Source organism: Drechmeria coniospora, chromosome 03 (assembly GCF_001625195.1).
Source record: "Drechmeria coniospora strain ARSEF 6962 chromosome 03, whole genome shotgun sequence".
Lineage (NCBI taxonomy): Eukaryota > Fungi > Ascomycota > Sordariomycetes > Hypocreales > Ophiocordycipitaceae > Drechmeria > Drechmeria coniospora.
The window spans coordinates 1,644,063-1,669,189 of NC_054391.1; the positions used below are offsets into that span (position 1 = coordinate 1,644,063).

Here is a 25,127-nt window from a genome sequence, read left to right on the forward strand (position 1 = left end):
CACGGCGGCTTTGGTAACTACAACGCGCCGGCTGGCACCGCGACGTCGCCGAACGCTTAGAGCTTTCGGGCAGGTTTGGACGGGCAAGGGAGACGGACGGGCTCTGCGTCGCGGACGAATGGTCTGGAGGACTTGTCGAACCGGCCCGATCGAGATGGCATGAAATGCATGCGACGAAACGGTGAGGCACATGGACGTGACAGAATTGGAGGATGGGGCACAAGATTGGATGGTTCCGAAATTGACGGTTCCTGGAAATGGGCCGACACCATATACCCTGAATTACGATTGGTACGCTTGCTGCTCTCGCTGCCCTCCCAGGCCGATGCCTCCTTGGTCCTTTGGTGGTTATTATTGTGGTGCCGGAGTGAAGGACTCGCATTCCTCGGCCGTCCGATCCTCCTTGTGGGTAGGCTGACATTCCTGACGAAGGGATCCCACGAGTAAGTACCTTGGATGGGACGGCCAAGGTCGCGGGCTAGAACGAAATCGACACTGCCGGCATCAGCTCCGGGGGTGGGGGGTTCCCGGGACGAGGTCGTATGAATGCATGGCAAGGTAGCATCGTGGGTTTTTCGCATGATTGGACGGCTGGCTCTGGTGGCGGGCTGAGACATTCTCTGGTGTTTGTCGAAGCCGAGGAGCACCAAGTTGTTGGCAGAAACACGAGGCTGTCGATATGGACCTGAAATCGACGAAGCATTCATGTTCGGGATTCATTCGCCATTGCGACTCCGTAGGGGATTCTAGATCCACCATGGGTTGGCACTGTCCACCGCGTATCCGGATCGTCAGGAGGAATGGACGGTATGCTCGGGGAAGACTATTGATTCATCGACGCCGCAGCATGGCATGAATATGGCCAAGCGTGTCAAAGATGGCAAAGACTGCCGTGCGAACTGTCAAAGTTTGGAAGATTGCGTTCACGATGAGCCTGTTCTGGCCTGTTGATGTGTATGGCCTCGCATCGTTGCATGGAGGTGTTGTACGTACAGCACGGATCGGATACTGTACAATACATGTAGATAAGTACCGAATGCACCTGGACTTGCAGTTGGATGCCGGGGTATCTGCCTGGTGCACAGTCCATAGTACTTTTGGTCATGATCTCTTCGTGGTACGAGGTATCATGGAACGCATACATGCACACCTGCATACACGTCGGGGGGAGTGTGTATGCACGCACATGCACAGGGTGCGATGTTGTAGCGATTGGATCAGCACAGTATGAGAACATGTACTTGCAGTACTTACTCGCACGACCAAGACCATGTACAGGTACCTGCACAACGGTGGGGAGGGACGTTTCGTTGGTGGGTGTTGGAGGTTGCCTCGTTATTTTTAGAAGCCGTTTCGGTGGTGGATCGGACACCTGGCGCCAATCGGTTGCATCTGCGAAGGTGCAGGGACGTACCGGTGCAGGGCCAGTAACACTTGTAAGTACCTGTAGCCTTCAGCACAGTACATGCACTTCCGCACTATACATAGCACACGCAGCGTGACAAGTACGGAGCACGGCAAGTACCTATACCTGCCACTACGGTAAGCGTACACCAAACAACAAGCACACTGCCACTACCTTGGCGGAGATGCCTGCCCTACACCTTTGTACATGCGCGTATTGGAGGGGATCTATCCGTATTGCCGTCCTGTTTACCAGTCTCATCAGAAGGTGCTCATATATACGAGGAGCGTCGACGGCTTGTCATGGCTCGCCACCGTTGTTCTTCCCTGGCCGTCGACTCGCGGAGCAGGGATGGAATGACAAACCTCTCCAGCCGTTGCCTCCGGCTCGTGGCGCTCGAGCGCTGTACAAGTACGTGAACACAAAATATGCATACATGCACCACCTAGGTGTGTACTTGTCGGTATGTGCAGGCACCATGAGCATGTAAAAGCGCGTAGTACTCCGTACTCCGTACTCCGTACACTGGGTGCAAGGATGGCCGATTGTAATACCTGGAAATGGGGTCGAGACAATCAGGGGCTTGCGCCTGCAACTGGCGCCGGGCCGGCATCCCAGCCGCCAGCAGTGACGAAAGGAGGACTCGGGCAGTGCATGCTTGGATGAGAGAAAGTGTAAGCGATGGATGCGATGTGCGAGGTGGCGAGAGGAGAGGAGGAGCACGGGCGCTTGCCGCGTCGCATCCACAGAGCCAGCAGGGCGTCTGCGGTGACGTCGAACGGATGCTCAACGGCTGAGCGCTTGCCGCGTTGCATGCCAAGGTCCATCAGGGCGTCTGCGGTGACGTCGAGCGCATGTCCACGGCTGAGCGCTTGCCGCGTTGCTTCCGCGGACTCGACAGGGCGTCTGTGGTGCCATCGAGTGGGTGTCAAAGGGGTCACCTTGCGTGATACGGGTTACGCATACGGAGTACAGTATACTCGCATACTCGGACAGGGTACTGTTACAAGTCGCATGTACGGTGTATGTAAGTAAGTAGCAAGTATGCATGCATGCGCAAGTAAGCGTAGGCGACTGCAAGTAACGATAACAGCACGTGTACACGTACATACCCGTTACATGCATACATGTAGGCATGCTTACGGCATCGCATCTACCTGCATGCACCCGCCGTTGTTGCCACGTGGGTGACCAACTCCGAAGACAGCCAAGGTGGCAGGCGAACGATGGCAAGATTGTCAGCGTTGCGGCCCCCGTCGTGCGTCACGGAAAGGGGAAGAAAGGCAGAGAACGGGGCAGAGAGAGTGGGTGGGGAGCAAAGTGATGAAAGTAAGTATGCGCTCGTGAGGCATGCTGCGCCAGATTGTCCAGGCGCCGACGCACAGAAGCCGAGATGTCATTCCAGGCGCCAGACACGGACCAGGAGAAACAAAAAAACGAGTGGTTAACCGGCTCGCCGGTTGGGCGGACAAGTATCTACGATTCGCTGCGTCCATGCCCCCCCCCTTCTCTCCCTCGGCGCCCCCGGCGCCCCCGGCGCCCCCGGCGCCCCCGGCGCCCCCGTCGTTTCTTTTTTTGTCCTTGGGTCTAGCCGGGAGGCAGGGGCAGCGGCATGGATGAATAGGATGACTGTGCACCGCAAGAGCAGGTGCAAGTGTATCATCTGTTGATGTGATGACGCGAGGCAGAAGGAGACGCGGACAGGCAGGTAACAAACAGTCCAGATGCACAAGTACGAGAGCATGCACAGTGGCCATTGCTGCAAGTGTAGGCACCGGCAGACAGTCGGTCGTTGGATAAGGGGATGCAACTCGACTCGGAGGAAACGCAAGGATGGCCGGATCAACTCTGTCTTGTTGGGACATCTCGTGCGCGGTCCTATTTCTGCCACCGATGCCAAGTCGAAGCCGGTGTCTAACACACAGTGTGGGGCGTCAGAAAGAAGCACTTGAAGCTAGTGGAGGTCAGGCGCGAGGCTGCCAGATTGTCAAGACTCTCGTAGGCGTTTTCTGCAGTACATGTACAGTACCTAGTAGTCACCTGTACGGATACTGTATAGGGTTAGCCTGTATGAGTATTATTACTTGTACTCAGTACTCCGTACAGTACGTGAACACCTACAGTACAGTAGGTGTCCAGAGCGGAAGTGATAGCAAGTACTTGCCTTGTGCCTACAAGCGCCTTGTGGGTGTACTAATAGTACGGAGTACGACGGCCCTGTTTCATCATAATCATACTTGTACTTACTCCGTACAGCACTCCGTAATTAGGTACGGAGTACATACAGGTACATGTACAAGTACTTTGTTAGCGTGTTCGTAGTGCACAGGTACTTTTACTTGCTCCATCACCTTCGGTGGAATACAAGTACTCCGTACTTTCGCATCTCTGGTAATATTATTAGTACTCCGAAAGGAGTGCAGAGTACGAGCATTATTATACGGAATACTTACAGTACTTACATGTACTTATACTAGTACTTGCAGAGGCTGAGTACGCCGCACTCCGCACTCCTGCTGGCATTTCTCTGCATTGCAAGTACTGTATTAATTATTAACACTGTTCGCCTACTGTAAGGAGCACTTCGTACTTACAGTACAACTAATTGTGAATGTACAGACATGTTTCGCATGCAAAGTGTTCACCATCCTTCCCCGTACGCCTGATCAAGACTACAAGTGCATACATGTAGTGTGCGCAACAACACCTGCGTCGCGCATACCGTGTTTGATGGCCAGCTCGCACGCATGGGTGGGAGGATTCCCGCACAATGAACCGGCTGCCCGCCGACAACGGCACGCACGCGTTCAGGTACGTGAGGTGAGGCCTTGTGCCGTTCCGACTGACCAGCCTCGTCGGCCTTGCACATGTACTTGTATGCAAGTACGGTGTGCGCCTCCATCCTACGAACTTGCCCACCGGCTGGCCGTAGTACCACGAATGCCGGCTCCTTTCCGGCTTGTGGAGGCTGAGCCAGCCTGTCGTGGTTCCAGCCTGTGGGCAGCCTGTGGGCAGCCTGTGGGCAGCCTGCGGGCGGCCTTGTTAGGCGGGAGCTGGAAGAGGCAAGGGCGGCCACGGTGGCTTGTCGGTGGCATCGCCAAAATGGAATGGGAGATGGGCAAATTTCGGCATGACTTGGCAACCCGTGGGCCAGTGGGCAAGGGACAAAAGTCGAACGCTTCGTTGTGTGCTGTTTGTATACAGCAAAGTGCTGCAAGCAAGTACTTACCTGCTTGCTGTGCTGTCCTGGTACACTTCTCGTACCATGCACCTGGACGTGCATGCAAGTACTTGAGCACTTGCAAATAATTCCGGCATCAGATACAGATACGTACAGTACTGTAACACTATTTACTGTACTCCGTATTCCTTGTACAGTGCGACCAAATACGGAGTACTAGGACGAGTACTTGTAGGTACAGGACGGAGTACTATTTGTACACTACGGAGTACCGGTACGCGCATGCTTGAACTCGAGTAAGTTGTAACTTGTCCCAAAGGAAATGTGCCGCAGTATGTGAGTACTCCGTATTATCTGTAATCCTTATAGGTGCACGAATTACTCGTACTCGTATCGTATCCGTGAATAAGCACAATTAAGTGGATAGCAGTACTGGTACAGTAGATACTCCGTGCTCCGTACTTGCGACAGAGCCGCACATAGTTGTACTGTACAACTAAGTAATGTACATGCAAGTTCTCCGTACGGAATAAGTACTTGTCGTGCTCCTTGTCATTAATACCCTTCCGGGTGGGGGTACGTAGCCACCATTCGGGAAAGGGAGCTGGCACGGTGTGTTTTATTTTGGCCGAGCAGTGACCACGCCCCGCCGAGGATCCATCGTACGAGCGAGTCCCTGGCGCGCGAGGGACGCTCAAGCCACTGTCAGCGGGACGGCGGACGGTCAACTAACTTCTAGCACCCGCAGCGGGTCTCACAGGGCAAGGACACTGGTGCCGTGGGGAAGCGCTTGCACAACCAAGTACGGAGCACAGTACTTACTTGCATGTACTCCATAGAGTACGACAAGCGCAAGCATTTCGGAGTGCCAAGTGCACCAGCGCTTTACTGCGCAACTACTCAAGAACGCCTGACACGTACAGTACTTTCGCCTGCTATGCATGCACAGCAAGCGTGCGAGTACAGCAAGTACCGATTCTTGCAGATTCAGGCCCAGCGTGCTGGGCACTTGTCATTGTGTTCCTGCTTCATGATTCATCCGCGCGCCTGCTTCGCTCTGTCCGCGTAATTCACTCGACTCGCCCGCCCGCACATCTGTCGCGAGAGTAGTCGTGCGTACCTGCATTACCCGATACATGATATCGGCCGGTTGTCTTCCTCCCTCTTTCCGAACGACGAGTAGCCTACTCCGTTCCTGTGCTAGGAACAATGTACTTTGAGAGGACATTCGCTGCATGAGCTGTACATTATGGATAGGTAATAATATCAATCTCATGTACCACGTACTCCGTACAGGTAAGTACTGTTGGTAATTATCTCTACTGTACGGAGTATTGACAGGAAGACTTGGGTCCTGATAAGCGGTACTCCGTCTTTGTAAGTATTACTCCATACGGGGTACTTCGTACCTCTAGTCCCTCGAGTGGATTACCGCCCCCCGAGAGCATGTTCCAAAGTAAGTACGTGTACTCCGCACTTGCAAGTACGTACCTGAACGAGTTCGTACTGCTGACTGGTTGGTACACTTGACCCATGAGCATAGGAAAGGGCGTCAATCAACCCACCACTCACCTCGTGTCTGCCTATCTATATACTGTAACGGAAGAAAGGACAAAAAAGCCCGATAGAGGATGAATTCTCGTAATGTTCAAGTAAGTGCAGGAGTTAGCGTAGCTGGAATGAAGAGTATGTGTAAAAAGCAGAGGCGTGCGACTACATGTGCACCTATAGAGTACGTAAAACGTGAGTAAGAATACATGTACCTGCATGGCGTATCAGAAGCGGTTAGCGCATGTAAATATTCGTACCCTGCTAAAAGTCGCCCTCGCCCCCTAGCACCTGGAACAAGTACTGTACGGAGCGCCCCGTAAGGAGCGCCCAGTACTAGTAAGGAGTGCTGCGCTTGCAGTACTTTGTGGTTGTACTTAGTCTATTGCTGGTATTACTTTGGTACCTAAGTGGTACTGTAGGTACCTAGCATGTACATGTACTGGTGAGGACGCCTGGTACCCTGTGCTCCTGGCACCCCGCGCTGCCGTTGAGACGCCGAGTAGGCTGCCCTTGCCCCTAGCCCAGGTGTACCTACATGTACAAGCAAGCAAGTACTTGCATGTACAGTATTTTCACACCATCCATGAGCTGTGAGAAGGCACATGTACTTAAGTACTGTACTGTACAACTACCGTACAATACCGCACTCCTGCTAGTGCGTCTATAAGCGTCTATGATCAGTGTGCCGCAGGACCAAGGGATTCTTCCTCTGTCTTTCTGTCGCTTTTCCAGCGCCACTAGCCCACTCTTGACTAACGGCTGGCCCTCCATCCCATCCAAACCCCGTCCAACCCATCCATGCACCCATCCATGCATTCATGCATAATTCATCCATCTCTTTGCAATCCCATCCCTGGTCGCTCATCTCGAACACGGCGCCGATTTCTTCGCCAACGAACCAACCACCGGTCGACCAGCCAGTCTTGCATGAGAACCCACCCGTCCGGCCCTCTGCTCCTCCACCCGTTCTCTCTCTCGCTCCCGTCCTCCCCTAAGACCACCCTTTCTTCTCGTTCTCTTCCAAACTCCCCCTCCCCTCCCCTCCCCTCCCCTCCCCTTCGAAACGGGACGTGATCCTTGGGCCTATTATTAGAAGCTCCAGCCCAACCTCAGATCCCAGCCCCGTCGCGCGCGACGAAAGCATCGACTTCCAACGTCCAACCTGGCCCGGACGAGAAAACGAACAAACGGACAAGCCAGACTCGACCTCGCCGCGCTCGCCTCTACTCCCCCGTCCTCTCGCACGCTCGTGCCGTCGGCGCGCTGGGTTCGGCACCCGTCGGTCCCGACTCCTTACCGCGAGCAGGTGCGTGCAAGCCTCGAGCCCGTGAGCCAGAACGCTGCGAGCGCCGTCGTCCGATTCTCGACTTGAAGGCGGCCTCGAACCAGGGACGACGACGACAAACGAGCACACTCTGCCGCCGCCGCCCAATCCTTTGCTCGCTCGCCATTCCTACTGTCGCACAGACCACTCTTGCCCATCGTATCGACTGACGGCGGCCGAGCCTTTCGAATTCCTTGGCACCCGACGGTACATTGTCGCCTCATCCCTCGTCCGAACCGACAATAGAGACTCCTGGACGGCGCAACTCCGCAGCTGATTCGGTGCCCGCACGGCAAGCGAATGTGCTTGGTTGCGTACCGGACCCTCCGTCTCTCGCCTCGACGTTGAACCCCATCCTACCTCCTTCTCCCGATCCGACGCCAGCCCACCGACGACCATGGGCCGCAGGAAAATCGAGATCAAGGCCATCAAGGATGACCGAAACCGCTCAGTGTACGTGAATGAGCGAATGCCCGCCACCTCCGCTGGCGCGACTGACCGCTGACCCCGTCGCCAGCACCTTCCTCAAGCGCAAGGGCGGTCTGTTCAAAAAGGCCCACGAGCTCTCCGTCCTCTGTTCAGTCGATGTCGCCGTCTTCATCTTCGGCAACAACAAGAAGCTGTACGAATACTCGTCGTCCGACATGCAGACCCTCATCGCGAGGCACCAAGCCGTCCGTCCTCCGAACCGTCCTCCCCTTCCGTCGAGCACGCTCGCTAACCCGCAGCAGCATGGCGGTACAAACGAGCACAAGGGTCCTTCGGACTTCAACGGCGGAAACGACGAAGAAGACGACGACGAAGCCGACGTGACTCCTCCCCGTGCCGTCGATGCCCCGGCCGAAGCCCAGATGATGCCGCCCCAATTTCACGGCCAGCAGCAGCCCTTCTCCCAGATTCTCCGCCACCACACGCCGTCGGCATCGCCCCCCGTCGGCAACGGCGGCCCCTTCCAAGGCCACCCAGGCCACCCCGGCCACCCCGGCCACCACGGTCATCGAGCTTCCTTGCCGCAGCAGTCGTTGATACCCCGTCCCGACTCGAGGAACGACAGCCGGCGGATGCCTCCCAACGTCGCTCCCCAACCCATCGCCCAGGCGGCCCACGGTCCGCATCACGGCATCACCTACATGCCCACTCCGCCCCTATACAACCCCGCGACCAGTCAGCCTGGCCTGCCGCCTCAGCACGGCGGCGGCCACTTCGCGTACCCTCCCCATCAGCAGCACTCGTACATCGAGGATCGACAGGTGTCGGCGCCTCCGACGTACACGACGCAGCCTCCGCACGCCGGAAGCCTGCCGGCACGTTCGGAGTCGGCGCAGGTCCAGCCTCAGCAGCACCTTCCGCACCATTCCGTCGCCCGCATCTCGCCGCCTCCGCCCCATCCCGGACCCGACCGCCGACCGCAAGATGCCCTACCGCCGCTTCCCATGGAGCCCAAGACCGACGTGCCGGAGCGGCCGCACCCGCCTCACGCCATGGACACGGCCGTCAAGAAGCTGCCGCAACGCAAGTCGCACAGCATCTTCACGCCGATCGAGGAGAACCGGTCGATATTGTCCCAGCACCTCGCCTCGTTCGCGTCGGAGCCGCCGTCGGCGAGGGGTGATCCCACCTCGGCCCGGTCCCTCTCAGTTGACAGCCCCGTCCCTCGACCCGGGCCGGCGCCGTCGCCGAAGCTGAAGCGGTCGAGCACCCAGGGCAGCCTGGACAAGCCGCGGAACGCGTCCATGTCCTCGGGTCCTGACGGCGGCTTCACGCCCCCGTCTCGGCCCGGCAGCGTCAAGGTCGGCGGCTCCCTGGCCGGCTCACGGTCGAGGGGACCCCGTCTCACCGTCCAGATACCTGACGAGGCTTCCGAGCCCGGCAGCGGCACGGGAGAGTCAAACTCGCCTCACAACACGACCAGCACGCCGACGCTCGCGCCCCAGCGGCACAACTCGCACTCGTCGGTCGTGCTCCCGCCCCCGTCACCGTCGGCGACGGCCTTGCTGTCAGCCGGAGCCTCGGGACCGCCGAACCCCTTTGCCCGGCCGCCGCCCCATCAGACGGTCAACGGGGACACGCCGGTGTCTGCGCTGCCGTCCCGGTTCCTCAACAACGAGCTCCTGCCCAGCCCCAGCAGCTTCTACCCCGACTGGAACTTTCGCGGGAGCGACAGCAACACCCTCCCGAGCCCTCTGAACTTTGCCACGCCCGTCGTCGGGTCCGGGCCGAGCTTCCTGCGCGACGACCACGGCGGCGCGTCCGCCAATCCGACCTCGGCCGGAGGGGTGACTGGCGGCGGCAGCAACCAGGCCAGCGCGTATCCGTCGGCGTCTCTGAAGCGGAAGTCGCCCGACTACGGCCCCGGCAGCCAGACTGACGGCCACGCGGCCCCAGACGAACCTAAGAGGGTCAAGGTCGAGCTCTGAGCCTTCCACGCTCACTTTTGTGCATATACCCCGTCACGGTCCCGATCGATGCGACAGCGATACCCTTTTGATCGATGGCCGCAGAGGTCTACTTGTTTTTACAGCAACGTTTATATTGCCATCATCGTTCTAGGTGAAGCATCCGTTGTCTCTGTTCCGTCTATCTCTTGCCTGATCTTGTTTGGGAAGTATCCTTGCGCCGCCCGCGGTCGCAAGGATGCAAGTCGTGGTCTTGTTCATCTTCATCTGGTTCACTACCGCATTCGCGTTTATGTTTTTTTTTTCCCTGCCTCGTCCGAGATGCTGCTCGCTGTGGCACGAGTGGCAGCGCCGGCATTGCGAATATAGAGATACTTGGGCCGGTCGTTGCCTAGTAGGGCGTTCATCCTGGGCATCATTAGTGGGGAGTGGGCGTTTTGGTCATGGCGGATTTACTAGAGCCAAGCGTCCGCGATGGATGAAGGGGACATGGCCGCGTTGTCGACGAAAAAATGGAAGTTATTTGATGCTCATAAGTCTCAAATCATTTACCGGTCCATCTTCTGCCTAGATCTATAGGTAGGCAAAAATGGACCCTCATGACAGCTCAATTTGATCACTCGTTCATGCCTGCAAACTCGACCCGTCAGTCACGCGATGCATATCGTGCCATGAATGCCATTATCGCCTCGATATTTGCCATCGCGTTCTCCATGGACAGTCCGCCGACAAGTGTCAGGCATACTTCAAGACTCCCGTCAGTATCCACTGGGTAAAGGCCGGTTAGAGCAGGACGATAATGAGGTGCCGAGAGGAAGTGGCATGAAAGAGTACACGTACGATTTCGCCGTTTGCTACCTGGCTTGCCACTTTTTCTACCTCGACGCGGTCGGGCATGATGACCCTCTTGCCGTCCTTCTCCTCCCACCAGAGCTCCTTGCCGGCGACGGTGGTGGCTCTGACATTACGGTACCAGGGGCTCGCGGTAAGGAGGTGGGCCTCGACGAACTTTCTGAGGTTCTCGTTGGCGCGATGCTCGCCTCCGGAGCCGTCGTAGGCCTGGGCGCCGAGCACTTCGTACTCGCGAGGATCCTCCCAGGGCTTTCGAGGCAGGCGCTCGATGGCCGAGTTGAGGGGCGCCAGCACGGTGGTGTTGGAGGTGAGGTCGGCGAGCAGGGCCGTGGTGGAGGTCTGCAGACGGGCAAAGGAGGAGAAGGAGGTGAGAGACCGGTGGGTGCCGAGGATGTCCGCGAGCGGCGGGGAGCAGCGTTCGGGATCCGAGAACGGAGGAGGCATACCGGGGATCGGGAACGCGTTGGCCGCGAGGGAGGGGGCGGGGACGAGAGCTAGGAGGAGGGCGAGAAAGCGCTGTCGGAGTTTCATGGCCCCTGCTGACGCGCGGTGCAAGTTGCCGAAGGGTGCGTTTGTCGCTGAATCGTGTCGGGCGAGGCGGGGAGGCGAATGTGCTGCAAGAATGGGTGGGTATGGGTGCGGGTTGTGGTGTTTCAAGGTGCCTACGTCATGGGGGCAACTGGATGCAGGTGAAGTACGGAGTACATACGGCAAAACGGGTGCCTGCGCTCCGTACCCTGTGCTGTAAGTACTGTACACTCCAAGTGCTTGTAGCGGAACCAAGCAAGACGGTGGACCAGTCACGGGCCTCGGCAGCGATTAGGTGCGGACTGGGTGGTAACAGTTGTCGTGAAGTGAGCCAAGTTTGGTTCTCAGATTGCTTTGTTTCTCTGCAAATAAGGGACTGATTTGCTCTTTCGACTCATCCGTTTGCATTTGCATGTGTGCACGCATTCCTTGCCGATAGTCTTTTACGTGTGGATGTGCCAAAGTTGCGAAATAGCTGACCACGGCGACGACAGCTTGCTCCTTCAGGCCATGGTCCAATATCAATACCGACATGTACAGCACTGTGCATCACGTGTAGGGTCGCTGACAGGGCCACTTGCGGGCCGCAGCCGCTGGGTTGCGCAACCAGCCTCGACCCCTGACAAACAAAAATCCAGGCTCGGAAGCAGCGTGATACCGAAGCCGATGCTACCGCTACAATTATTACGCCAGAGGGGGTCAACGGCATCCAATCGATCATGGGGTCATGGAAAGCCTTCAGGGTCAGACGGGCTGCCCCATAGGAATTGGTTCGACTAACGGCACAATATCATTTCTGGGTAGGTCCGCCGTACTCGGAATCAGGTTTGGGCCATGACATGTGAAAACGTGGGTTGGGCCACCGGGGACCATCCCGCGTTTTGGAGGGAGGGGGGACGGGGGGCGCCAATAGGTGCATTCGAGACGGTGGTCCCCCGCTCCAAGCGCTGCCAGTGAGGCAGGACAGTGCTGTACTGTAAATACAGTGCGGGCACTGCCAGCAACGTGTGCTGCCGCGCGAAGGATGCCATGGGTTTTGAGCTGGTCAGATGATGGTGCGGAGGAATCGGTACCAGCCGCCTGTTGGTGCTGTAAGCACAAGTACAGTACTACTAGTAGCGAGTAAGGTACTTGTGCTCCGTACTCTGTATTGGCTTATTTGCAGAGACGATACTACTTGTATGTAGTGCATTGCTAGCTGGGCAGAGGTTTGGATTCCCACACCACTTGAGCGAGCACGGAGTTTCAGGCACGCATCTTGCTTGTCGTGAATGATGATGGCCCGATGGCAACAATGTAGGTTCTTGGAACGGAGTGGTTTTTTTTTTGGCGGATGAACTGAGCCATGACGCTCCGTGGTGTGCTCCTCCACTGCTTCCTGCTGTAGGACGAATGAATGGTTGGGTGGGTATGGAGCACAGTACTCCGTACGGAGTACGAAGTACCTAATACCTGGATTACACTCACTGCACCCGGGGTACGTCAGGTCCGGTCCGGACACGTTTTCTGAGCGTCATCGAGTCCCGATCTCTAATTGCGCAAGTGACGGAGGAGCCTATTGCTTACGGGTACCTGTACCAGCAGCAAGTGAAAACGAAAGGAAGCTCTGGGCAAAGTCAATTACACGCATCCATTATCGCGAGTCGCCACCCGTGCTCGGTCTGCCGTCCCGTTCTTCATCATCGCTGCTGCTGCGGCCGAAAGCGGCGGCAGATGTGGCCGTCTGGCACAGGCGGCGACCCCCAACCATGGCCCCCTGCCATGACTCCCGTGCAGTTTCCATCGGGATCTTGGCTATGGATCACTGGGTGCTGGTCATATATGGGCATGTCCGCTGCCCTGCCATTGATGTCATGGCATGCTCTGCAAATTGTCGCTCGCATATTCGAGCATCGGTGGCCAACTATCTGCACAAAGTTCCTCTCGCCCTTCCTCTGCAAATTGTCTCGGGTGATTTCCAAAGATTAGATCTTGATAATTGGATCGAGCGGCGGGCATGCGGGATCCGAGACCGAGAGAACGAGTTGGCCAAGCTCGTGGGTGCCCATGACAAGACGGTTCGCACGCACCGCACACTACGCGGCGGCGTTGGACGTGATGCATATTACTGTAGTGCCGTATTCTGCGCTGCCGTAATACTGTAGAGTAGTGCTTCCCGCTACGCTCACTCGCAGGTGCACTGTATTTTTGTGCGGAGATGCGGTAAAGCGCATTGTTCGTCGCCCCGACGGCGGGGTGGGTACCTGGAGGAGCTGGGGGGAGGGGGTGGGGGGGTGGGGAGATGGTGGGTCACCGATGGCAGATGGCTGGCCTATGACGGCCTCGCGAACTGCAAGCAACCGCCAGCGAGAGCCTCGGCTGTCCGGCTCCGGTGCAGCTGCGTGGCCCCTGCCCTTCCGGTCGCCTCGGTCGCGCATTCCTCTGCTGCTGGGAGGGAGCGGGTGGGTGACTGGCCTGGGCCGATGCCGAAAACTCCAGATGCCAATAAAGCTCCCCCCATCCTTCCATCCGCTCTCCTTCCTCCCTCCCTCCCTTCTTCCCATTCCGTCCATTCTCCCCAAAATACCATCACCGTCTCTTCCCATCCCCCTCGGCGCGAGCGCATAGAGCCGAAAGGTATCGAGCCGAAGCTTGCACCCAGAAGCAGCGTCGTCTGTCGTCGCTCTCCCACCCACCACCGACTCTCCCGCACCGCAGCTCACGCACAAGCACACGCACACGTCTCCCGCAATGGCTCCGAGAGTGATTGTCGTTGGCGGTGGCCGTACGTACCCTACCCTACCCCTGCTTCGTCTTCGTCTGCCGCGCCGCGAGCACCGTGACGCTCGCCTGCGTTACCTTCTGGCAACGCCGACGGAGAGATTGATCGGCGCCCGCAATGGTCGTGAAGTGGCTCGCGCCCCTCTCCAGAGTCCCGAGAGGCGATGCATCATTTGCCCGCGGAGCTCGGAATGCTGACTTGTTCCTTCGATGCAGTCTCGGGCTTGAGTGCTGCGCATACCATCTACCTCGCCGGCGGCAACGTCGTCGTCCTCGACAAGCAGGGTGAGCTGGCCTCTTCCTCGATGAGCCCGAATCGGCGCCCCTAGCGCGCTGTCACATGCTGACGGGACCCTGTCCAGGCTTCTTCGGTGGCAACTCCACCAAGGCCACCTCAGGCATCAACGGTGCCCTGACCAGGACGCAGGTCGAGCACGGCATCCCCGACAGCGTCAAGCAGTTCTACGATGATACCCTAAAGTCGGCCCGCGACAAGGCCCGCCCCGACCTCATCAAGGTCCTCACCTACAAGTCCGCCGCCGCCGTCGAGTGGCTGCAGGACGAGTTCAACCTCGACCTCACCCTCGTCTCGCGGTTGGGGTAAGCATCGCATGCCCCCGTCGTCGGCAGGCCCTTGCTGATCCCCCCCCTCCCTCGCAGCGGCCACTCGCAGCCCCGGACGCACCGCGGCCACGACGCCAAGTTCCCCGGCATGGCCATCACCTACGCCCTCATGCAGCGTCTTGAGGAGCTGGCCGAGGCCGAGCCCGGCCGCGTCGAGATCATCAAGAAGGCGCGCGTCACGAGCCTCAACAAGCAGGGCAACCACGTCACCGGCGTCACCTTCGAGTACGACGGCGAGTCCCGGTCGCTCGACGGCCCCGTCGTCCTCGCCACCGGCGGCTACGCCGCCGACTTTGGCGAGGGCTCCCTCCTGAAGCAGCACCGCCCCGACACCTTCGGCCTCGCCACGACCAACGGCACCCACGCCACCGGCGACGGCCAGAAGATGGTCATGGCCATCGGCGGCAACGGCATCGACATGGACAAGGTCCAGGTCCACCCCACCGGCCTCGTCGACCCCAAGGACCCCGGCTCCAAGTGGAAGTTCCTCGCCGCCGAGGCCCTCCGTGGCGAGGGCGGCCTGCTGCTCAACGCCGACGGCGACCGCTTCTGCGACGAGCTCGGCCACCGCGACTACGTCTCGGGCATGATGTGGAAGGAGAAGGAGAAGAGCAAGTTCCCCATCCGCCTCGTCCTCAACTCCAAGGCCTCCAAGGTTCTCGACTTCCACACGCGCCACTACTCTGGCCGTGGCCTCATGAAGAAGATGACGGGTAAGGAGCTGGCCAGGGAGATCGGCTGCACCCCCGAGCACCTCCAGAAGACCTTCACCACCTACAACGCCATCGCCGACGGCAAGCAAAAGGACCCCTGGGGCAAGAAGTTCTTCCACAACATGCCCCTCGACGTCGACGACGACTTCCACGTCTCCGTCATGGAGCCCGTCCTGCACTTCACCATGGGCGGCATCGAGATCAACGACAAGGCCCAGGTGCTGAACCAGGACCAGCAGCCCTTCGACGGCCTCTTCGCCTGCGGCGAGCTGGCCGGCGGCGTCCACGGCGCCAACCGTCTCGGCGGCTCCTCGCTGCTCGGCTGCGTCGTCTACGGCCGCGTCGCCGGCGACACGGCCAGCAACTACCTCTTCCAGCGCGCCCTCCAGGGCACCGGCGCGTCGGCCGCCGAGCGTCTCGGCCAGATATCGCTCCACCTCGATCCCGCCGCGCCCAACCGCGTCACCGTCGAGTGGGCCAACGGTGGCCAGGCCGCCCAGCTCTCGACGCCGACCGCGACGCCCGCCGCGCCCGCCGCCCAGGCCGCCAAGGCCGCCGGCACCAAGGCCTTCCAGATCCCCGACAAGGAGTTCACCATGGAGGAGGTCGCCAAGCACAACCAGAAGGGCGACCTCTGGGTCGTCGTCAAGGGCGTCGTCATGGACCTCACCAACTGGCTCGAGGAGCACCCCGGCGGCCCCAACGCCATCATGAACTTCATGGGCCGCGACGCGACCGAGGAGTTTGAGATGCTGCACGACGACGAGGTTATCCCCAAGTACGCCCCGGATCAGGTCATCGGCCGCGTCAAGGGCCAGAAGGTCACCCTCGAGCTGTAGAGACGGCTCGCGAGCAGGGCTGGCCCCTCCCCCTCGCCGCCCCGACCTCTCCCACGCCCGACCTAGGATGATGGCATCATCTGTCATGTGCCACGATGGCCGTGGTACCGTTCACATGTACGCCGCAAAAAAAATCCGGACTTGCCATGCGCTGCGAACGCGTTTGCGCGCGGCCGGAGGGCGGGACAGCAGCTCAGCTGAAACCGCGTATCCCCCCCCCCCCCCCCCCTCTGGCTTGGACTTTTTCACCTCGCTAGGCGCGAGCGCTTCCTGGCGGCAGGGTGCTGGCGTGTCGGGGACTCGTCGGAACCGCCACGGACACGTTGGCGAACTATTTCACGTGAATCTTTGTATTGATAGCTGCCATGCAACAATGTGTATTTGCGACAAGGGCAACGTGGCGAGTGAGGCGTGAGGTGTGTGACTCCATGGCCGCCGACGTGACGTGCGAGATTCGTTGACGTGCCGAGGCCCATGCCCGGAATGCACCCCTTTGTGAAGTCATGCATACGCACACGTCGTGTCCAGTAGCGATCGACGCAATATGCCGCAAGTATGCTGGGCTGACGAGCTCGTGGTCACGCACATGTGCACGTACCAACGGCGTGTGCGTCGCCCGGCAAAATAGTTCTTACGGCCGGCTTGGTCATTTTCATTTCTCGCTTCGCTTCCCGTGTCACATGTGACGCCCACCTCACCGCCGCCGTCCTCGATCAACATTTTCTTGCATCCCTTCTGCCAACAGTCGCAGCTTTTCCTAGATCCTTTCCATCGCATGGCTAAGCGTCAAAGAGCGGTTGCGAACTCGGCGTAGGTGTGACGGACGAAGCCTCGGACGAGGTCTTCGACGCCGAAAATCCTACGCGATGCCTCGCCAGTTTTGCGTGCCGTCACTGGCCCCATCGGAGGCGATAATATCCTGCTGGGTCTGGGTTTCTGGGTCCCCCAACTAGCGGTTGCACGGCAGATGGGTACACGTCCACACGTACGGAGACGCAATGATTTCGTCGCATTACTCGTACGGCCCGTCGACCCCCTGCACACATCTCGATACCTCGTTTTTCAGCCCGCCGTCGCCCAAAACCAGAGTCTAGGCGAGGAAGCCGCACGCCCACTGCACCGTACAGTTGCTTGCACGGAGACGATGCAGTCACAACCCCGTCGGTGAGAGGGAAGCGGATGTGGGTGAAGAGATTGATGCCATCGACCGTGTGCGCGCGGGTCGGTGCCTACTTCCATGTAGACTACCGGCCCGGGGAGCGCAGCCTCGTACGCAAGCTTGACTTTTTCATCCTGTCCTTCTGTTGCCTGAGCTACTTCCTGAACTACGTACGTGGGCGGCATAGTGAATACCGCGCAGCCCGACCAAGCCTCAAGGAGTGGACGGCCCCTTGTCGGAACATGACCAGCTGACGAGCCTGCAGCTTGATCGCTCCAACCTCGCCAACGCCTACGTGTCAGGCATGCGCGAGGAGCTCGGCTTCGTCGGCAACCAGCTGAACGTCATCAACACTTGCTTCACCGTCGGGTTCGTTGGTCCCGGCCGTTTCGCCGCTGCCTCATCCTAGGCCCTCGGCTGACCGCGCGTCGTTCGCAGCTACGTTCTGGGCCAGGTCCCCTCCAACTTGTCGCTGCACTATGTCAAGCCACGCATCTGGTTTCCCGCCATGATGCTTCTCTGGGGCGGCCTGACGATGGTGACGGGCTCGGTCCGCAACCCCCAGTCCATAATGGCCATCCGCTTCTTCCAGGGCCTCGCAGAGGCCTCGACCTTTGTCGGCACCCACTACATCCTGGGCGCATGGTATACCGAGGGCGAGCTGGGCAAGCGCAGCGGCCTTTTCACCTCCTCGGGCCTCGCCGGCACAATGTTTGGCGGCTTCCTGCAGTCGGCCATCTATCGGACCATGGACGGCAGGCATGGGCTCGCCGGCTGGCGCTGGCTCTTCGTCATCGACGGTCTCCTGACCATCCCTGTCGCCCTCTACGGCCTCCTTCTCTTTCCCGACACGCCGCATACGACCACGGCTTTTTATCTCTCGGACTGCGAGAAGCAGCTCGCGATGGCACGGATCCCTCCTGCCGCCGAGAAGCGTTCACCTCTGTCGCTGTCCTTCCTCCGAAAGGTCCTGACGTCCTGGTACTGGTGGGGGTTCGTCGGACTCTGGGTCATCGCCGGCGAGACCGAGTCGTTCAGCTCCAACTCTCTGCTGGCGCTGTACATGCAGAGCCATCCGACCAACCGGTACGGCGTTGAGCAGAAGAACAACTACCCGGCGGGCGTGGCCGCCGCCGGCATCCTCTCGACCCTCTTCTGGGCGGCGCTGACCGACTTTCTTGGCGGCAAGCGATATCTCGTCGGCTATTTCATCGGCATAACGGGCATCGCTACATCCGTCATGATCCTCGTCGCGTCCAGGGATCCCGCAGGCTCCTTGTCGACGTCGGTTACCTTTGGCGCCTACTACTGGGCCGGCACCGTGTATGCCTGCCAGGCGACATTTTTCGCCTGGTGCAATGACGCCATGCGCTACGAGGAGGATGTCTTTCGCGCCGTCGTCCTAGCGGGCATGAACCTCGGCAGCAACGCCGTCAATTCCTGGTGGAGTATCGTCTTCTACGGTGCACAGATGGCGCCGTGGTTCACCGTGAGTCAGCAGTCGCCCGTTTGTGTGCTCGCCCTTTGGTACATGGTCTGACCTGGATGCAGCGCGGCATGTGGGCCATGATTGCCAGCTCCATCGCCCTAGTCATCTGGAGCGCGGCGCTGTCTTACGTAGTGCGCAGGAGTAGAGCGAAGAGGGCGAAAGTGGGTGAGAGGTGAGAGGCGAGAGTAATGGTAACAGGTCTGTTCCGAATCCAAGTTTAGCATCATAGGATGACTTTCATGGCCGCGCGATTGATTTGTCTGGTACGGTATCAAGGCTGCACCTGATGCGGGGTAGATATATATGCCAAATTTCACCATCGGTTTCGAGTACAGGTGCATTGATTCATATTGCAGAAATGAGAGCACAGCGCATTCAATTGACACTGATGCTGTGTCGAGGAACCCTCCGGTCTTGGTCCGGCAGCTACCCCGTCGCCGAGTTCGGCCCGGCTTCTTGGTAATCGTAGACTCGGCTCCGCAGGCCGCGGACCGAGCCTACACCCTGGCGGTCCCCAATCAGGACAGGATTAAATAATCGTCACCTACGGGGCTCAGGCGCATTTTTGCCTCGGCCTCAGGACAAGCCCACAACGGACAACCTGCACGCTCGTTCGTGATTCAGCCGCCCTCCCCGACCAGCCCGCAAATTGGCCACGAACCGTCATCAGTTTGGAGTATTCGCTGCGACGCGATGAGTCAACCCTTTCGCCTTGCCGTGCTGGAATGTGACACGCCAGTACCGGCCGTCGAACAGGACCGAGGAACTTACGGTGAAGTCTTTCGGCAGCTGCTCGCCAAGGGCCTCGTCGATGTCGGCCAAGAATGGAGAGAGGGCGCGCAGCTTTCGCTGAGCAAATGGGACGTTGTCACCGCGCAGGAGTTTCCTGATGCGGACGAAGTTGATGGCATCTTGCTCTCTGGTAGCAGTACGCCGTCTTCACCTTCCTCCCTCGCTGCTCAATGTAGCTGATCCCGTCACGGCAGAACACTGCGCGTTTGGGGACAATGCATGGATCCGAGGCCTAGTAGAGTTCGTTCGCGTCTTTCTCGAGACGGCGAAGAAGCCCGTCGTCGGTATCTGCTTTGGCCACCAGATCATCGGCCGTGCTCTTGGCGCCCGCGTCGCAAAGAGCCCCGGGGGTTGGGAAATATCCGTCGACCACATGGAGATGAGCGACGAGGGACGGCGCCTTCTCGGCGTTGCCAGCCTGGTGAGCCCCCTGCTTCGCTTCGCATCTGGAGCGGACGGCAACTGGCAACGGCGTGCTGACGAGACGGACGCAGAACCTGCACCAGATGCACCGCGATGCCGTACTTGACGTCCCTGCTGGGCTAGTCAACCTCGGCAGCAGTCCGCGATGTGCCATCCAGGGGCTTTATGAGCCCGCTCGCATCCTCACCTTTCAGGCGCACCCCGAGTTTGATCTCTTCATCATGAAATCGATCTTGAAGGCGAGGCACGATCAGGGCGTTTTTGACGACGCCATGTTTGCCGACGGCACGGCGCGCGCCGAAGGGCATCACGACGGTGTCCTGGTGGCCACCAAGATTTTGGAGTTTCTCTTGGCCTCGCGCGCATGAATCTGCATGAGTTTGCGGCGGTGCCAGTGATCGGTAACGTCTGCACTACTGCAGTCGGCTCCTGCAATGGCAAACGGCGTTTCCTGCATGCCTCTTTCTTCCAAATGCTGTTTAAATATTGTCCGCTCGGTAGTCCATCCATTTGGGCACCGTGCAGGCAAGCATCGTCGAGACACCCACCGCTCTCTCATGGAGTTCTACGGCCTAGGGAATAGCCTCGTGGTCACCTCTTCTGTTCCGTCACGCCACAGCGGGCAGCCGCATGCGTATCAATGACCGAGAGCGAAGCGCATAGGTTCACCGTATTAATAACATTATGTGCATGGCTACTTATATAGATCATGGACGTGTTGCTGAGGCCAAGTATCGGGACCGACGTCAGGCGACGGTGCTCGCGAAATGGCCTCCGGTCCGGGTCCGGCGCATCATCCGAGCGTCACGGCGCTCTCCCCGGCATGGCGTCATTCTTTTACGCCAAGGATATCCAGATCTGGTGGTCTTGCATCGCCTGGTGCAGCGTCCACGGGCTCACCTGCTCGAGTGGCTGTCTCCAAACGTTCTCGAGTAGCGCCAGCGTCTCCCTGATGTTCCCGAGCCCGATCGAGTCAATCATCGTCTGGATGCGACCTTTCACGACGTCCCGGACGGCGGGGTCCGCCGTGCAGCAGCCGACGACCGCCAGCGGCCAGCACAGGCTCGTGTTGACCCTGGCCGTGGCCGGAATCTGGCTCAGGGCGGCGACGACCTCGGCTATGGCACCCTCCATGAGGGTCCGATGGGAGCTGTTGGCGCCCGCCTGGTGGGGCGTGCCCAAGATGCTCCAGAGGTATAGGAGGGCGCCCTGCTTGAAGACGAGGCCGGCGAGCTGGCTGTGCGTGGCCGCCATGGGGGACGGGAAGAAGGCGAGGATCTGCGACTGGAGGAAGCCAAAGGTCATGATGTCGTCGGCGGAGGGAAAGTTGGTCTGATCCGCCGCGTTGGCCGTCATCCGCTGGCCGAGGTGGAAGACTTGGGGTATAAGTATCAGGAGCTCGAGCCAGCAGCCGCAGAGCTGACCCATGTAGTGGCCGTCGACGAGGGCCCTGGCCGACGCCTCGATGTTCGGGCTCGGCAGCGACGATTGATTGCTTCGCGGATCGATGGAGAGCATGCTCGACGCGGCCGTGTGCATGTAGTACTCGACCAGGAAGCCGGCGAGGTCGTCGGACAGGTCGGACCTGTGCCTGCTCAGCAAGGTCGTCAGCAGCGACCTCGACGCCGCGAGATGGTCAAAGATGGTTCCGCATATGTCCCCTCGGGCGACCTAGAACAGTCAGTCAGACGATGCGACCGGTTGGCGCGGGAGAGGGGGGATTGGGTTGGCGGGGACAGACCTCGGTGAGGCAGAGAATCAGACTGCCGACCGTCAGCGTCAGGGTGTTGTCGTCCTTTCCCGACACGTGCTCCCCGACGACGCTGCGAAACATGCCGAGTGAGTCGGTGTAGTATCGCTGCGCTATCTCGTTGCTTGGCCCCGGCTCCTTCGAGGCCTGACGGTGGGCCGCGCTCTGGGCGAGGATGAGCTGCAAGACGAGAGGGCTGGAGAAGGCCAAGGGTATGAGCTTGGCGACGAAGGGGTTGACGTCGGTGGAACCGTTGCCCATGCTGTTGGCGGTCCGCGAGAGGTAGTAGCGAAGCAGGTCGTACGAGTGAGGGCTGTGGGATGGGAGCAGCGTCATGGGCGCGGCGATGGTAGGGTGCACCACGTCGTCCGGGAAGGCGCCCTGACGAACGAGGGTGAGCCGGTCGGCGCCGTCCACGGCATGGACGGGTAGTTGCCGCTGCTGGGTGCGGAGGGAGGAGGCGGTCGAATGCGACGAGGACGACGACGGAGGCCTGTCGGGATCCATGGACGCCTCCTCATCGTCGGCTTCCAGGTCCGGCCCGGCGCCGGTAGGGGAGTGATAAAGGATGGGAGAAGGCTCAGCCTCGCGGTGGCGCGAGCCGACAGGCGAGGAGTCCGGATGAGAATGGTCAACCTGCGGCGGCGGCGGCGGCGGCGGCTGGCTCTCGGAGCTCGTCGGCGGCGCGATACTCGAGCTCCTGTCGGACGACAGCTTCGTGTCCGCCGACGACCAGGGCTTCGTGCGCAGGTGCTGGCTGGTGGGCGACGTCTCGGCCGGCCAGCGACAGTCCAACTTGTTCCGCCGACATCCGCTGCAGATCGGCTTCTCCTCGCTGCACTTTTTCTTGCGGCGGCGGCAGGTGAAGCAGCCGGTTCTGCTCCGGATGATGGGCATGACCCGCATCATCGATACCGAGACCGAGACCGAATGCGCTCGAGGCAATGCGCAAGGCACATGAGGGCGCGTGTGCACGGGTGCACGGTTGCGGGCTGCGGTGTGACGGTTTGCGCTGGAGTCGCCGTTTGGATGCAGCCGTCAGCCTCGTCGGGGGGACAAAAGATACGAAGCGGGGTCGATGTCGGGGTCGGGCCCTTGGCTGATCTCGGTCGCGCCTAGAGATGTGCAGGTACATGCACCGAGCAATTACTCGTACAGGCACACGCGCATTAAGCGTACACACGGCGTATCCGTACAAGCAGGTACAAGTGCGCGATTCGCAGGAAAATCGTCGAATCGCACGTCCGTGCTCATGCAGAATCTCCCATCCACCCTCTCGCCATGCGACGACTGGGTACACGTGCAGGCGACTCGCGCAGGCAACCCGCACGCTGGGAGGCTGACTCGTGCGCCGGGTACGCGCAATTGGCCAACCGGAGGCTGCAGGCGGCCCTATGCCCCGCGCGGAGATGGGTCTCGCGGCGTCAAATCGGATCATGTCGTTCAAGATTGACCTGCCATGTTGGACATTAAAGTGCAGGGCCTTCTCGGCGGGCAGGAAGCACGTCATTGGCGTTCATTTCGAGGCCAGCTTCCAAAACGAACGAGCCAAGTCAGCCGTTGGATTGGGTGGTAAAAGTTGAACCCCGCGGCCGGAACTTCTGCCACAGGCTCGAGCAGCTTGTATGTTCCAGAGTGTCCAAGTGTGCTCTCGGCAAAAAGGCACGTCCATTGTTCTCCCGCGTAGCCGCCCTCGAGGGCAGCCTGGGCGGATTGCGATTCGGAATTCTCTGCCACGATGCATCCTTGGCTGCGGCTTGGTCGCTCGCGTCTCATCTCCGCCTAGGTGTTCCCGCACCGGTTCGTGGTGGTGACTGAGATGGCATGACGTAGTCGGTGAAACGTCGAGCACCGTCGTGACTCAGTGCCCTCGGGCATTTCCACCCCGACGGCCTATTCATCCCGTCATTCGGACCGTCCCATTTTCCCTTGATCATGGATCGATAGTCCACGCAGGGAACAAGGGCTTTTCCAGTAGGAGGACGGACGCACGACGCCGAACCAGCGACCGGATCCAACGTCTCCTGGGCTCGGCACCGCACTTGAACTCGGCGAGCAATACCTTCCCGCATTCGGTCAAGAGGCGCACGATGCGTATCCGTCGTACAAGGCATCGGGTTCACACCATCGGGCTCATTGCCCTGGATTGACCGCAGGAGGTTGCGAACAAGAACGGGTGTCTCCGAGAGGATGGCGGCCGCCGACTTGGAAGTGGGCACCTGGCGGCATTGCCGGCGGACCAGACGTTGGGGACGTCTGCCATGGCGCGTCGTGCTGTCTTCAACATCGACGCACACTGCCTTGTCGGCGAGGGGGCTACCTCTGAAAAAGGGGCGAGGGCCCATCCAGGGCAAGATATGCAAGAGGTCAAATCGGCGCTCGACCCGCTGTCCGTCAGGACGAGCAATGGTGACCGTGCTGCCGTTGATGGTGACAAGTTCATGCTGGAATGGTTTGCCGTTCCCGGCATGGCTCTTCGACCTTGGTTGGCATTGTCCTTGGGCGCACCAAACGTGGCGGGAAGACCCGTGGCGAAACCGACCTGGATCTCGGCGCCTTGGGCCTCGGAACGGCTCGTTCGCATCCAATGGTTCGGGGCGAGGACATCATCATCTGGGGCGCGACCCTTTCGAAGCCGATGGACGGTGCGGAAGACCTTGCCGCAGTGGTCGTAGCCGTACATTGACGAGACGGGGGGGTCGTCGTCGGTGAGCGCCTCGGGTAAACCGTCAACCCTCCGTAACCGGCGTCAAGGCCCAGGGCGATGACAAGCTGGTCGTAGTTGAGCCTGTCGCCGTTGGCGAGGTCGGGGAGTTGCCGAGGGCAAAACTATCAGCCGAGTTGCCGTGCAGGCGGATGCTAGGGTCAATCAGGCTTGCGAGGGGATGGCGAAGGCGATCCTTCGATTTGAGACCACCGCCAACGAGGGTCCATTCAGGTTGCCAGTGATGCCACTCGGCCGGGTCGACGACGGCCACGTCATGGTAGGCAAGGTGCCGGTCCGCAGCAGCAGCTGGTAGCTGGTGGCGAGGCCGGCGCTGTCTGCACCCAACCACGACGACTTTGCGGCTGCGGTGGTGCAGCGGTGATGCTGTCGATGCCGTGGCGAGCCTGCGGATCGATGACAAGGGTAAGGGCAGGTTCCGGTGGGTGCTCCAGGCGGCTCTCATGCTTGGAAGCAATCGGGTGACCGCCATTTCAGACCAAGTTCTAGTGGTTCGGAACAACTTATCACCTGAACGGAGCAGGCATGTGCGAGTTCGGAACGACGTTGCTTGGGCGTTTATGTGCATACAATGCAGGAGGATGACGGTACGCAAACAGGTGGTGGCAAAGACGAG

At 59.7% G+C, this 25,127-nt stretch overlaps 6 protein-coding genes across 6 annotated transcripts; 3 read left to right on the forward strand and 3 right to left on the reverse strand.

Moving 5' to 3' along the window:
• Positions 1-8,105: 8,105 nt before the first annotated feature.
• Positions 8,106-9,878, forward strand: DCS_06318 (srf-type transcription factor; the record flags this gene model as incomplete). The annotated part of the gene is made up of 3 exons (XM_040803608.1): positions 8,106-8,568; positions 8,778-9,046; positions 9,144-9,878. The coding sequence occupies 3 exons, from the start codon at positions 8,106-8,108 to the stop codon at positions 9,876-9,878; spliced, it is 1,467 nt and encodes a 488-aa protein (XP_040653712.1).
• A 714-nt stretch (positions 9,879-10,592) lies between these two features.
• On the reverse strand, positions 10,593-11,240 carry DCS_06319 (uncharacterized protein; the record flags this gene model as incomplete). Its single annotated transcript, XM_040803609.1, has 2 exons — positions 10,593-10,625; positions 10,698-11,240. 2 exons carry the CDS (start codon positions 11,238-11,240, stop codon positions 10,593-10,595), a joined length of 576 nt encoding a protein of 191 aa, XP_040653713.1.
• Positions 11,241-13,967: 2,727 nt separating this feature from the next.
• DCS_06320 (flavocytochrome c) lies at positions 13,968-16,173 on the forward strand (the record flags this gene model as incomplete). The annotated part of the gene is made up of 4 exons (XM_040803610.1): positions 13,968-14,001; positions 14,214-14,282; positions 14,360-14,597; positions 14,658-16,173. 4 exons carry the CDS (start codon positions 13,968-13,970, stop codon positions 16,171-16,173), a joined length of 1,857 nt encoding a protein of 618 aa, XP_040653714.1.
• A 1,197-nt stretch (positions 16,174-17,370) lies between these two features.
• DCS_06321 (uncharacterized protein) lies at positions 17,371-20,404 on the forward strand (the record flags this gene model as incomplete). The annotated part of the gene is made up of 7 exons (XM_040803611.1): positions 17,371-17,502; positions 17,598-17,701; positions 17,771-18,821; positions 18,884-18,993; positions 19,379-19,749; positions 19,808-20,034; positions 20,108-20,404. The coding sequence occupies 7 exons, from the start codon at positions 17,371-17,373 to the stop codon at positions 20,402-20,404; spliced, it is 2,292 nt and encodes a 763-aa protein (XP_040653715.1).
• Positions 20,405-20,873: 469 nt separating this feature from the next.
• On the reverse strand, positions 20,874-22,692 carry DCS_06322 (uncharacterized protein; the record flags this gene model as incomplete). The annotated part of the gene is made up of 2 exons (XM_040803612.1): positions 20,874-21,707; positions 21,778-22,692. The coding sequence occupies 2 exons, from the start codon at positions 22,690-22,692 to the stop codon at positions 20,874-20,876; spliced, it is 1,749 nt and encodes a 582-aa protein (XP_040653716.1).
• An 866-nt stretch (positions 22,693-23,558) lies between these two features.
• DCS_06323 (uncharacterized protein) lies at positions 23,559-24,983 on the reverse strand (the record flags this gene model as incomplete). Its single annotated transcript, XM_040803613.1, has 3 exons — positions 23,559-24,260; positions 24,329-24,442; positions 24,531-24,983. The coding sequence occupies 3 exons, from the start codon at positions 24,981-24,983 to the stop codon at positions 23,559-23,561; spliced, it is 1,269 nt and encodes a 422-aa protein (XP_040653717.1).
• Between the last annotated feature and the right edge of the window lie 144 nt (positions 24,984-25,127).